This window comes from Notolepis coatsorum, assembly GCF_963971535.1.
Source record: "Notolepis coatsorum genome assembly, chromosome: 3".
NCBI classification, from domain to species: domain Eukaryota; kingdom Metazoa; phylum Chordata; class Actinopteri; order Aulopiformes; family Paralepididae; genus Notolepis; species Notolepis coatsorum.
Genome location: NC_140167.1, coordinates 10106044 through 10121043, shown reverse-complemented (window position 1 = coordinate 10121043; position 15000 = coordinate 10106044). Strand labels below are relative to the sequence as shown.

Below are 15000 nucleotides of genomic sequence, written 5' to 3'. Positions count from 1 at the left end.
GGAGATAGGAGAGAGGAGAGAGAGAGGAGGGGGGAGAGAGAGGAGAGGAGAGAGAGAGAGAGGAGAGAGGAGAGAGAGAGAGGAGAGAGAGAGAGGGAGGAGAGAGAGAGGAGAGGAGAGAGAGAAGAGATAGGAGAGATGAGAGAGAGGAGAGATGAGAGAGAGGAGAGATGAGAGGAGATGAGAGGAGATAGGAGAGAGAGAGAGGAGAGGAGATAGGAGAGGAGAGAGGGAGAGAGAGAGAGAGAGGAGAAACGATTTACTAAAAAGGACAACATTGATGCAAAATGCAAACAAACTAGTTAATGAAAAGGACGACACTGATGAAACAATAATATACACATTGACTGCTGTTTTCATAGGGTTAGTTACTCTTGGCTACTTTTGAAAAAGAAACACAACATTAATTAATACGGTCTGTATTGATCGATATTATGATGAGAACGGGGACCCTGGGGCTCAACAGGTTAAATCTATTCCGTGTCTCTTGACCTTTGACCTTTTCCACCCCCAGGCTCAGTACCTTGAGGTTGATGCGGTCCAGGAGCTCCTCCAGGGAGGTGGGTTTGGGCTGCCGGGCCTTCCTCCTGCGCCGGGTCTTCTTGGGCTTCACCTCCTCCTCGCTCAGGACGTCCACGTAGATGAACTTGAAGGTGCCCACCTTGGCGCCCAGCAGGCCCATCCAGGTGCCCATCGGGGGCTTGCTGATGACGTCGATCACGTCTCCGTTCTGGAAGACGGGGACCGCTCGTTGTCACACATATTATATTGTTGTCATTGTCCGTTTAATCTATTGTCTGTCTTTTATGGTTGCGATGTGAAGTTTAGTAACTTTGTTATTTCTTTATTTCGCACCATTTCAGCAAAACAGTAAAAACATTGACCATGACAGAAAGTGTATAAAGGTGCTGAGTAGAGGCAAGAGACCCAGATGGGCCTCAACTCATTAAATCATTGGATTAAAAAAAATAAACACAAAAACAAAGGTAAAGTGAAATAAGTTCATAAAAAGATTTTCATAATATTAAGATAATAATAAGATAATAATAATGATAATAATAATCAAAGTAATAATAATAACAACAACATTAATAATTAGTCTAAACAAATTAGCATGAAACTGTAAAACAAAGCGACATTAATGGTTTTATGAGATTGAAACTATTAATTTAATAATGTATATTTAAGCTTGGATTTGAGTGATGAAATAGATGAGCAAATTTTTATTATATTGTAGGCTACATGTACTGTTGTCTGTTCTTATGGCGTCGTAGTTTGTGTAAAAGAAAATATGACAAGCAGTATGGTAAATGGCTGTATTTATATAGCGCCTTTATCCAAAGCGCTTTACAATTTGTTCCTCACATTTTACCCGTTCACTCACACATTCACACACCGACGGCGGAGGAGACCATGCAAGGTGCCAACCTGCTCATCGGGAGCAATATGGGGTTAAGTGTCTTGCTCAAGGACACATCGTCATGGTGCCCCGGGAGGAGCGGGAATCAAACCTCCGGATTACCAGGCGACTGCTCTACCTCCTGAGCCACTAGTCGCCCCAATTGACGGCAGGCGCCAGCCTATTGGAGTTCCCACAGCCACTAATCAGTCCACACCCCACCCCTAGTCTAGTGATAAGAGGTTTCTCCAAGGCCTTTGACGAGGTTGACCGTAACATCGCAGCTACAGTACCTGCCTCTCATTGACCTTGGAGTTAAGACCCGCCCTCGTACTCTGCATCCTGGACTTTATGACTGACGGGAGACAAGAGATTGAGATACCAAAGCTGTTTACCCCCCTGGCACCAGCTGACCTGTGGTGTGGCCCCCAAGGGACCCTCTTAGGACCCATCTTATTCCTGGCTGTCATCGATAAGTGCCCTTCACTTCCATCCTGCTCTGTGGATGATATGACTCGAGCTGAGCAAAGGACTTCCTGTCAACTTTCCAACGTGTGACCTGTTCTGATAAGCTGTCCCTGAGGGTTAAAGGTGCTGTAAGTGGTATTCCTTTGTATACATAAGATACATTCTGACAGCCATCACTGATATAGAGTGTCTGGTCAGTAACATGGGTCCAGTCCCTCCGCTCTGCAGTAAACAGGAAATACATGTTCTGGTATCCCGTTCCCACTTTATCCAATCAGGAGAGAGAACTCCACACAATGAGAAATAAAAAGTTCATAAAGAGTTTTATGCAAATAATGTGCCAGAGCAGTAAGAAAATCTGGTGTGGCAAGATTTCTTGAAATAAGTCAAACATATCTAGGGCTCTCTCTCTCCTGATTGGATAAAGCTTACATCATTATTGGTAAGCTACCTCCTTATAGTACATCCTTATTGGTAAGCTACCTCCTTATACTACATCCTTATTGGTAAGCTACCTCCTTATACTACATCATTATTGGTAAGCTACCTCCTTATACTACATCATTATTGGTAAGCTACCTCCTTATACTACATCATTATTGGTACGCCACCTCCTTATACTACATCATTATTGGTAAGCTACATCCTTATACTACATCATTATTGGTAAGCTACCTCCTTATACTACATCATTATTGGTACGCTACCTCCTTATAGTACATCATTATTGGTAAGCTACCTCCTTATGCTACATCATTATTGGTAAGCTACCTCCTTATACTACATCATTATTGGTAAGCTACCTCCTTATAGTACATCATTATTGGTTAGCTACCTCCTTATACTACATCATTATTGGTAAGCTACCTCCTTATACATCATTAGTGGTAAGCTACCTCCTTATACTACATCAGTATTGGTAAGCTACCTCCTTATAATACATCATTATTGGTAAGCTACCTCCTTATACTACATCAGTATTGGTACGCTACCTCCTTATACTACATCATTATTGGTAAGCTACATCCTTATACTACATCATTATTGGTAAGCTACCTCCTTATACTACATCATTATTGGTACGCTACCTCCTTATAGTACATCATTATTGGTAAGCTACCTCCTTATGCTACATCATTATTGGTAAGCTACCTCCTTATACTACATCATTATTGGTAAGCTACCTCCTTATAGTACATCATTATTGGTTAGCTACCTCCTTATACTACATCATTATTGGTAAGCTACCTCCTTATACATCATTAGTGGTAAGCTACCTCCTTATACTACATCAGTATTGGTAAGCTACCTCCTTATAATACATCATTATTGGTAAGCTACCTCCTTATACTACACCAGTATTGGTAAGCTACCTCCTTATACTACATCATTATTGGTAAGCCTCCTTATACTACATCATTATTGGTAAGCCTCCTTATACTACATCAGTATTGGTAAGCCTCCTTATACTACATCATTATTGGTAAGCCTCCTTATACTACATCATTATTGGTAAGCCTCCTTATACTACATCATTATTGGTAAGCTACCTCCTTATACTACATCATTATTGGTAAGCTACCTCCTTATACTACATCATTATTGGTAAGCTACCTCCTTATACTACATCAGTATTGGTAAGCTACCCCCTTATACTACATCATTATTGGTAAGCCTCCTTATACTACATCATTATTGGTAAGCCTCCTTATACTACATCATTATTGGTAAGCTACCTCCTTGTAGGATTGTGATTTTGGAACCTATGGAACCCGTTCTAGTGACTGGCTGGTCCTTAACACATTGGCGCCCAGGCACGGATATATCCGTCTTTCGAGTCCATGCGTTGTGGGAAGTTGTTATTGCTTTTATTCCATTTTAATAACCTGTTCAAGGTCGCCGAGCGGCACTGTAGATTTTCCCTACTCTATGAATTCGACAATGTGCAATACCGGCCAGATCCTCTTAGGGGCGCTATCGCGCTACTGCAATGTGCCCTGTGGGCGAACGGATCAGTCTCTTTGTTTGCTTTCAACGGAGATTTCAGTAGCACGATTCTGGATCTGCAGCCTGTAGCTTGGATTACGTTTCGAATCGCAGATTTCACCATGCAATAAGGGGATTTATCATCAGCCAATGGACATATCGATCTACCAGATGACGATCGATAACGGGGAAATGCTCGGGGGGATCCCACTGGCTCATGGTAAGATCTTTTTCACGTAAATTACAGCCCGATCAGAGCTTGCTATGATACTCAACCAGCCGACCAGCGTATGTGGCTACTTAGACGAACACGGTTATTGGTAATCAATAATAATAAACAACGTCCCCCGCCCCCCCTTTCATGCATACATGCTTTGGGATCGTCCGGATCATATGCAGTTTGAGTTATTTCTGTAGCATCTGTAAAACGGAAATGCCATTGGATATAACGTTAGCAGCTATTAGCTCTATAACTAGCCTTCCAGAAAATATACTAGACCAAATCCGCTATAATGCTTATATTCACGGCGCTATAAAATCAGAACATATTGATGCATTTCTTTTTTTCTTTAAGCCATTTTGAAGGGACTGTTTATGGACTCAATTGACAATGAGAATGGACAGATAGCAATACTATAAAGTATAGATTTAGCTGTACAAAAAGCCCCACGTTTGTTTACAAAAGCTGGCCCTCAACCATTATATTAGACGGGCCCCAGTGGCCGCGAAAGTGTTAAGGTCCCATGAGTTTGCTCTGAACAGGGTAAATCTGCATGATGCCCCTCTAGCTCATGGAATGAACTCCAACAGTCCTTAAAGCTCGAGATTCTCCCCTCTGTTGCAGAGTTTAAAACCTTGATCTCCAACTTTTGTCGATCAAGTTGTACGTGTTTTAATTGATTATTGTTATCCATACTCATCTAATTGTTATGATTTTATATGCCTTTATCGTGCTTAACTCTGTACGTTTCGCTTAACTCTGTATGTACACTCGACGTGACTGTGAATGAGGGAAACCTCAGTTGCCTTTCGAGTTTAAATAAAGGTTTGAAATGAAATGAACGCTGCCTAAGCGCGCGCACCTTCAGCTTGAGGGAGTCCGTGTCGTAGGGGCTGGGGGTGAAGTCTGTGTGGACCAGCGCGCGGCCGCAGAAGGGTCCCCTGTAAGGCAGCTCGTCCTCCTCCCCGTCCTCCGACTTCACGCTCTCGCGGTTGCTGTTGGAGGAGTCAGTGGTGCCCACCGTCTGTCCACCTGGAGACACACACACACTGTTAGGACTGTCTGTCCACCTGGAGACACACACACTGTTAGGACTGTCTGTCCACCTGGAGACACACACACACTGTTAGGACTATCTGACTCTTTATAATAAACACTGTTAGGACTGTCTGACTCTTTATAATAAACACTGTTAGGACTGTCTGACTCTTTATAATAAACACTGTTAGGACTGTCTGACTCTTTATAATAAACACTGTTAGGACTGTCTGACTCTTTATAATAAACACTGTTAGGACTATCTGACTCTTTATAATAAACACTGTTAGGACTATCTGACTCTTTATAATAAACACTGTTAGGACTATCTGACTCTTTATAATAAACACTGTTAGGACTGTCTGACTCTTTATAATAAACACTGTTAGGACTATCTGACTCTTTATAATAAACACTGTTAGGACTGTCTGTCCACCTGGAGACACACACACTGTTAGGACTGTCTGTCCACCTGGAGACACACACACACTGTTAGGACTGTCTGTCCACCTGGAGACACACACACTGTTAGGACTGTCTGTCCACCTGGAGACACACACACACTGTTAGGACTGTCTGTCCACCTGGAGACACACACACTGTTAGGACTGTCTGTCCACCTGGACACACACACACTGTTAGGACTGTCTGTCCACCTGGAGACACACACACTGTTAGGACTGTCTGTCCACCTGGAGACACACACACACTGTTAGGACTGTCTGTCCACCTGGAGACACACACACTGTTAGGACTGTCTGTCCACCTGGAGACACACATACTGTTAGGACTGTCTGTCCACCTGGAGACACACACACTGTTAGGACTGTCCGACTCTTTATAATAAACACTGTTAGGACTGTCTGACTCTTTATAATAAACACTGTTAGGACTATCTGCCTCTTTATAATAAACACCGTCTGTCCACCTGGAGACACAGACACTGTTAGGACTATCTGACTCTTTATAATAAACACTGTTAGGACTATCTGACTCTTTATAATAAACACTGTTAGGACTATCTGACTCTTTATAATAAACACTGTTAGGACTATCTGTCTCTTTATAAACACACACTGTCTGTCCACCTGGAGACACAGACACTGTTAGGACTATCTGACTCTTTATAATAAACACTGTTAGGACTATCTGACTCTTTATAATAAACACTGTTAGGACTATCTGACTCTTTATAACACACACTGTTAGGACTATCTGACTCTTTATAATAAACACTGTTAGGACTATCTGACTCTTTATAACACACACTGTTAGGACTATCTGACTCTTTATAATAAACACTGTTAGGACTATCTGACTCTTTATAATAAACACTGTTAGGACTATCTGACTCTTTATAATAAACACTGTTAGGACTATCTGACTCTTTATAATAAACACTGTTAGGACTATCTGCCTCTTTATAATAAACACCGTTAGGACTGTCTGACTCTTTATAATAAACACTGTTAGGACTATCTGACTCTTTATAATAAACACTGTTAGGACTGTCTGACTCTTTATAATAAACACTGTTAGGACTATCTGACTCTTTATAAACACACACTGTCTGTCCACCTGGAGACACACACACTGTTAGGACTATCTGACTCTTTATAATAAACACTGTTAGGACTGTCTGACTCTTTATAATAAACACTGTTAGGACTGTCTGACTCTTTATAATAAACACTGTTAGGACTGTCTGACTCTTTATAATAAACACTGTTAGGACTATCTGTCTCTTTATAAACACACACTGTCTGTCCACCTGGAGACACACACACTGTTAGGACTATCTGACTCTTTATAATAAACACTGTTAGGACTGTCTGACTCTTTATAATAAACACTGTTCGGACTATCTGCCTCTTTATAATAAACACTGTCTGTCCACCTGGAGACACACACACTGTTAGGACTATCTGACTCTTTATAATAAACACTGTTAGGACTATCTGCCTCTTTATAATAAACACCGTTAGGACTGTCTGACTCTTTATAATAAACACTGTTAGGACTATCTGACTCTTTATAATAAACACTGTTAGGACTGTCTGACTCTTTATAATAAACACTGTTAGGACTATCTGACTCTTTATAAACACACACTGTCTGTCCACCTGGAGACACACACACTGTTAGGACTATCTGACTCTTTATAATAAACACTGTTAGGACTGTCTGACTCTTTATAATAAACACTGTTAGGACTGTCTGACTCTTTATAATAAACACTGTTAGGACTGTCTGACTCTTTATAATAAACACTGTTAGGACTATCTGTCTCTTTATAAACACACACTGTCTGTCCACCTGGAGACACACACACTGTTAGGACTATCTGACTCTTTATAATAAACACTGTTAGGACTGTCTGACTCTTTATAATAAACACTGTTCGGACTATCTGCCTCTTTATAATAAACACTGTCTGTCCACCTGGAGACACACACACTGTTAGGACTATCTGACTCTTTATAATAAACACTGTTAGGACTATCTGACTCTTTATAATAAACACTGTTAGGACTGTCTGACTCTTTATAATAAACACTGTTAGGACTATCTGACTCTTTATAATAAACACTGTTAGGACTATCTGACTCTTTGTAATAAACACTGTTAGGACTATCTGACTCTTTATAATAAACACTGTCTGTCCACCTGGAGACACACATGTTGTGACCTGTGTATTTACCAAGTGGAGAAAAAAATATATAATAATTAGACATTTTCGTTTTCTAAGCAGATATATACTCGGAACAATTTTTTGCCTAACCACTGCTGCCTGGGCGCAGTGATATCACCTCAAAAGCCAAGTAAAAAAAAAAAAAAACAGGGCTTTTGAGGTGATGAAATCACTGCGCCCAGGCAGCAGTGGTTCGGCAAAAAAGAATTCAGAGTATATATATATATGCATAGAAATGTCTAATTAAATAATTTCTTTCTCCACATGGTAAATACACAGGTCACAACATGTTTACAGGAACGTTTTGGAGTTGTATTTGGAGTGACTGTTGGGAACTAGGCTACACTGGCACACCTACTTCCAGTGAATGATGCTAAGCTAGGCTAATGGTGCGGCTGTTCCCTAAGCCTACTGCATGCACAGAGAAGAAAAGGGTATGTAGTATCTGCTTGTCTAACTCCAGGGTAGATGGCAAATAAGCGAATTTACCAAAAACACTGTTAACTTAGGACTCTCTCTGACTTTTAATAATAAACACTGTTAGGACTCTCTGGGGATTAATACATCCCTCTCTCTCTCTCTCTCTCCCCCTCCCTCCCCCCTCCCTCCCTCCCTCTCTGACACACTTACTCATAGAGCTCTGGCCACTCAGGGAGCTCCTCAGGCTCTCCACTGACCCCCCAGGCTTCAGTTTGTTTTTGTCCAGGGAGCTCGTGTCTATGTGAGGGGACTGGGGACAGCTGGACAGGCGGTCGGGGCTCGACTAGGGGACAAGAGCAGACATAGGAACCATGCTTTATTATTATTATTTATTATTTTATTATTTTATTATTTTATTATTAATTTTTAATTTTTAATTTTTAATTTTAAAATTTAAAATTAAAAATTTAAAATTTTAATTTTTAATTTTTAATTTTTATTTATTTATTATCATTATTATTTCTACTTCATTAGATACACAGGGGAGAGGAAAGGGAGACGGTGTGACATACAGTAACCACTCATTGTTAACGTGGTGGATTGTGTACCTGTTCGGAGAGAGAGCAGTGGTATCTCTTAGATATGCGCTTTCGCATGGTTTCTCTCACAGACTTGACTTTCCTGCCCAGAGAGATGAGAGACGTCGGTGGAGACTTGACTCGGCTGCTGCCCTCTCCGTCCTTGCTCTACGCGCACGCGCACGCACACGCACACGCACACACACACACACACACACACACACACACACACACACACACATACAGTGCACAAATAGATAACATTAGACAAACAAAGGAGGGGGGGAAACGCACTTTTGATTTTATTTTATTTATTCTATTGTTAAATTTGACGCCACGAAGGGGCGCCCTCACGGCACGGCCGACACGGGTTCGATTCCCGAACCCGTCGTTATTTGCCGAATGTCTTCCCCCCACTCGTTCCTCCTCTCTCTCTCTCTCTACTGGACTGCCCAGTAGAAAAAAAAGCGATAAACCCTTCCATATTCATGTCCGGGGCCAAACGTTTCTCTTCAGACAGCAGGAGACATTAGGAGCTCAAACCACCAAACAGTTTCTTTATGACTCAGATCTATTAAAACCCACAAGGGGACGCTGAGGCGTGTCGAAAACACCAGAGCCTCAGCCAACGCAGGAAGCTCGGGGCCCGGAACTGGTTTATTGGAATTTCAACTTAACAACCGAATAGGGAGATGTAGTGGTTACGACGTCATTGTCGTTTCCGGCCGGTCCACCTCGCTTGAAATCGCAATGTATTTCCCCATTGCCCATTTCTAAATAGTCTATAAAACAAATAAAGCATGAACATTTGCATGGTGTACCCTTCTGTGCGTATTCATCCACAATCTATAGCTCAACATGAAAATATTCGATATTAATCGTAAAAAATAATTACGTCAAATTTGATTTCAACCAAAAATGCTTAAACAATAATGTTAGTGATAGAACGGAACTCATTTTGTGCAGAAATGGAAAGCTTGCCAATGTTCATGAGGCATAATTATTACAATAGCCGATAATCCATTTTCCCAATGATAAATCCCTAAACGGGTGGACCGCACGGGCGGTCCAAAGTGACGTCAGACTACACCTCCCTATAGAGGCCTCACACCAAATCTTTGTGCAGTCCTCTTTCTTCCAACATGGCTGCCTGTAACCACTGGTAACCACTTTAGAAAGAAAGCGCCTGCTTTCCGTGCAGCGGTGGAGTAGGCATAAAAACTGGAAAAGCATGATATCGATGTTCCACTGTGACTTGTTCACAAGATCCAGTAATAAGACATCAAACGATTGCATTTCTTTTGATATTATTTCTCACGCATCATCGACACACAGCGATTGTTGTTTTGCACGTATAGCAGCGGTCGTCTCTCTTCCAACACGGTGGACAAATGGGACATTCAGAACATTCCGTGAAGGACGTCTATTCAGCCTACCGTGATGGAGCGTAGAGAATGTCGGCCCTCTGCCCCGTCGCAGTCACAGGTGGCCATGTGCAGCGAGCGGCTGGTCAGATCGAACCCCCCGAAGCTGCAGGTTCTCTGTCGGGGCAAAGAGGGTAACAATCATCCATTAAAACACTATTTTTCTTTTGTCTACTTTTTCTCCCCCTTTTTTCTGTATTTTTCTCCCATCCCAATTTAGTCGTTATGCCAATTCCCTTCCCTCCCTTCCTGGTCGTTGCGCGCATTTGCCCCCCACTTGCCGGTCTAGGGAGGGTTGATCGATACTATCACATGTCCCCTCCGATACCAGCCGCTTCTTTTCACCTGACAGCGAGGACTCTCACTGGGGGAGCGTAACGCGTGGGAGGATCACACTACCTCTCCCAGTTCCCTCCCTCGCTGAGCAGGCGGCCCCGACCGACCTGTAGGAGTCGCTGTTTTACAACGACCAGGATACACACCACACCGGCTTCCCACCCGCCAACACTGCCAATCGTGTCAGTAGGGACGACCGACCAAGCCGGAGGTACCGCTGACAGCTGGATTCGATACCAGTGTCTCTGCGGTGGTAGGCAGGCGCTTAGTCCGCTGCGCTACCCAGCCGCAACTTAAAACACTCTTTCTATAGTTCGGTCATAATATTCCCCGCTGTGTGGAATGAGGTCATGAGCGACCTATGTCAGACTCCGCCCTCTTTTCTCGATCCGCCCAATCATTTACATTTAGTCATTTAACTGACCCTTTTATCCAAAGCGACTTACAAGTCTTGTACAATCACAGCCGTCGCTTTCCGGGAAAGCAACAATTGCGATTGGAGGATCGAGAAAAGAGGGCGGGGTTTGAGATAGGTAAATTTCCCATTGGGGGGAAAATAATAGTCTTCTCTTTCTCTTCACTTAAAAGGAAGACGCCGACATTATGGGAAATGAGCTTTTCCAGAGTCAGACAAAAAGATAGATGCCAATTTACTCTCTGCGCGTTCAGGAGAAAGCTATAAGGCTGCAAGCTAGCCTAGCTTAGCACAAATGAATGGAAGCGGATACGGATCAGCTAGCCTAGCAGTTGACCACAAACTATAATTACATAAAAATGTGGGTTAGATATATATATATACGGTAAGAATAAATACATATGGGTTATATGCAGGTCTATAAGTAGGTTTATAGAAGTTACGTATGGAAGTGCATAAAGAAAAGACAACAAGCTAGCTTGAATGTTCACCCTCACCCCGTGGTGGCTGAGCGGGCTCAGAGCCTGGCGGCGGAGTTCCCCTTCGGTCACGGAGCGCGCAATCCCTCCGAGGCCGCAGCCTTCCGTCTCCGACAGCGAGGAGCCGCTGCCCCCGCCCGCCTCCCTGGCCTCCCCGCTGAGGCCTTTCTCCCCGCGGTGGGCGGGGCTACTGGCGCTGCTGCTGCTGGCGCTGAGGCCTTTCTCCCCACGGCGGGCGGGGCTACTGGCGCTGCTGCCGGAGCGTCCGAAGGCCCGGAAGAGCTTGTGGCTGCCGCAGGTGTCCAGGCTGCTGGAGGAAGGCGAGGTGCTCAGGCCGTCAGAGTCCCCCCGGTCGTAGGACAGCTGGTCCCGCAGGGCTGAGGCCAGGGAGTCCAGCGGGGAGGAGGAGGAGGACGCCTGCTTCCTCAGCACGCCGCAGTAGAGCGCCGCCGCGCTGGCGTCCCCGGGGGGAGGAGCCTCCGCGCTCAGGGCCTCTGCGAGAGGTCGGAGACGGGGTCAGTGAGGAAAGGTTCGTAACGGTGTGTGGCTGTGTGTGACGTCAACTTGTTGTCAGTTGAAAATATTAGCTACCAGGATAGCGAAGCAAATAGCTTACCAGACGCTTTGGGGATTTTGTACACACCCATTTATTAACCCTTTCACTGCCACGCGACAGAAGGTTAGCCCTTTACTATCACACAACCGACGGCGATGCTCCATCATTAGCATCATTAGCTCCGCATCCGGAGCTAATGATGCTAATGATGGAGCATCGCCGTCGGTTGTGTGATAGTAAAGGGCTAACCTTCTGTATTGTCAGTGAAAAGGGCTAACCGGCTGTCGTGTGGCAGTGAAAGGGTTAACAACAATATGAAATGAGAACTATTTACCATACGATGTACACAACTATATACATAAAATGGGGATCACAAACACTAGCCACATCGTTACTAGAGAACTAAGAACTTAATTATAACAACAAGTTGGAGCGCCACCCAGTGACCAAACACGGCACTGCAACCAAACAACAACACAGAAATACAACAGGCACATTTTGTGACCGTTACAGGTTGACCGCCTTGACCGGAAGATCGCAATGTAAAAAGTAGTTCTAATGGGTTCTATAGGATAATTTTGGACTGGACTTATAGTGACAAGTATATTTAAAAGTTTTTTTTATCCACTTTTTCTCCCATTTTTCTATATTTTCTCCCATCCCAATTTCGTATCATCCAATTCAACCCTCCCCTGTCACGAACGCTGTTTCTTGCCTCCCACAAGCCGGCTGCAATGTGGACTAAGTCATACATAGCACAAGTCCCCTCCGGTACTTGAGGTAACAGCAGTCGCATCTTTTCACCTGCGCAGCTCGATCTCTCAGTGTCGAGGAGTAACGCGTGGGAGGCTCACGCTGCCCCCGACACTTCCTGATTCTACTGCGCAGGCGCACCAACCGACTTGTAGGAGTCGCTTGTTCACAACGTTCGATCCCCACCCTTCAGTTTTCCCTCCCCGTAATACGGCCAATGTGTATTACTGCGGACGACCAGCTAAACTGAAAACAATGTGGAGAGCTGGATTCGAACACGCGAATCCTAGCGTCTCCACACTGGTGGCGAGTGCCTTGCCCACTACACCACCTAGCCGCCCTAAGTATATTTAAAAGTTATAGTATGTTAGAAATACTAAGAGTAATAAGAAAAGGTCTGGGGCCTTGAACACTAAGACTGAACACTAAGGACACAAGTGCAGCGCAAACTATTGTGGATGACTGTAAGCAAAGGTTAACAATATACAAGAAATACAACAACAAAGGTGTTAAATGGTTGGGATTTATATTGTTATTACCTGCATTGTTTTTGTCCTTTTTCTTATTCTCTGAATTGCTTTTATTCTGCCTATTTTATGTTCATTATATGTCTATTTGACTGCTGTGAAGCACTTTGGGCTGAAATTCTTGTATGAAAGGTGTCATACAAATACACTTTATTATTATTATTATTATTATTATTATTATTATTATTATTATTATTATTATTATTATTATTATTATTATTATTATTATTATTATTATTATTATTATTACTATTAAATGTTGAGGAAGCCATTTTAAAACCTCCATTTTCCATTTTTTTCTCCCAGTAAAGCATTTTGATAAAATAAAGCAGTGATGCAGTTGAACATACATAAAACTTTTTTTTATTTTTTTTTAACCACAATTTCAAATGGAATTTGACGGCAAATCGACTTTAGGTTTCTGCAAGGAGACTATAAAAGAAGGAAGGGTCATGATGACATCACAGAATACCAACGTACCCTCAGACCCGGGCCTCTTGGAGTCGTCCATCCTGATGAGCTTCTTCTTCACCTTGCGGGTGGAGGTCACCAGCTTGTGGAGCCTCCGGAAGGTCATGGACTCCTCCGGTTCGTTGTCCGACAGGTCGCAGGGCTGTGGTCACGAGAGGTGAAGGGAGGGGGTTTAGTGAAGGAGATGAAAGCGAGGCCTATATAGTAGTATGCACTATGGTATAGTATACAATACCACCACTCATAACAACACACTGAGCAGCTGTAGAGCCCTTTCAGAGAGGAAGGCCTTGTGGGAAGAAAGGCGCTGCTTGTGACCAGCGGGTTTTAAGCTCTCTTTCACAGGCGGAGGTTTAGGGGGGGGGGGGGGTTGCGGGGGACATGTCCCCCCTCGATATTGAGAAGAGGTCAATTTGTCCCCCTCAAGAAATATAGCTAATATGAAAGACAACCCCCTCCCCAAAAGAGACCCCCCCCCCTACAGGACCGTACCATCTCAACCTTGCAGATGTGCCTCTCATAAATTATACACCAGAATGCAGGAAATTAAGTGTTTGATGCTCAGAATTTCCTGGGGGAGGACCCACCGACCCCCCCCCCCCCCCCGCCCCCAGTGTTGAAACCAAACCTACGCCCTCGCTCAAGTGCTCACAAATGTCCCCTTTACAAAAAAAGTATGATTTTTTGTATTTCTTTTTAGTAAAGTAAGTTAAACTTTATTTTTAGTGCTTCACAGCATTTTAAAACATCAGTGAAAATACAAGAAATAAAACATGTGAAGAGAAGAAAAAACATAAAAGTTTGGTAAAACAACAGAATAGACAAAAATATTAATAATAATAATAAAATAAAAACACATGGAAAAAAAAAAACGACCATGGGTTTTTAAAAAGCCTGCATGTAGAAGTAGGTTTTTAGCTGCCTTTTTAAAAAGACCATGGTACGGTTGATTTACCATGATACTGCCATGGTCAAAGTCATGTATCACCATGGTACCACTTTTGTACTTAGATAACACATTCAACGAATAAATGTATACTTTTATTAATCCCTTTGGGGGAATTCCTCCTCTACATTTGACCCATCCTAACTATTTAGGAGCAGTCACACACAGTGTGATGCCCGGGGGGGACCAACTCCAGTTGTAATGCCAGTGCCTTGCTCAAGGGGCGATGACGGGACTATGTACCTACTAGCATGGATGTCTTTTTTAATGGCGTGTGTGGGGGGGAAACCGG

At 43.3% G+C, this 15000-nt stretch overlaps 1 protein-coding gene across 1 annotated transcript in view; it reads right to left on the bottom strand.

The window, feature by feature from the left end:
* sash1b (SAM and SH3 domain containing 1b) overlaps positions 1–15000 on the bottom strand; it is a 40122-nt gene that overhangs the window by 18138 nt on the left and 6984 nt on the right. Inside the window, exons 6-12 of the mRNA XM_084310473.1 lie at positions 13772–13904; positions 11474–11949; positions 10238–10342; positions 8832–8969; positions 8434–8566; positions 4936–5105; positions 524–730 (exon numbers count right to left, since the gene is read on the bottom strand). Of these exons, the coding sequence (XP_084166599.1) occupies positions 524–730; positions 4936–5105; positions 8434–8566; positions 8832–8969; positions 10238–10342; positions 11474–11949; positions 13772–13904 (1362 nt within the window). The remainder of the gene's footprint in view (positions 1–523; positions 731–4935; positions 5106–8433; positions 8567–8831; positions 8970–10237; positions 10343–11473; positions 11950–13771; positions 13905–15000) is intronic.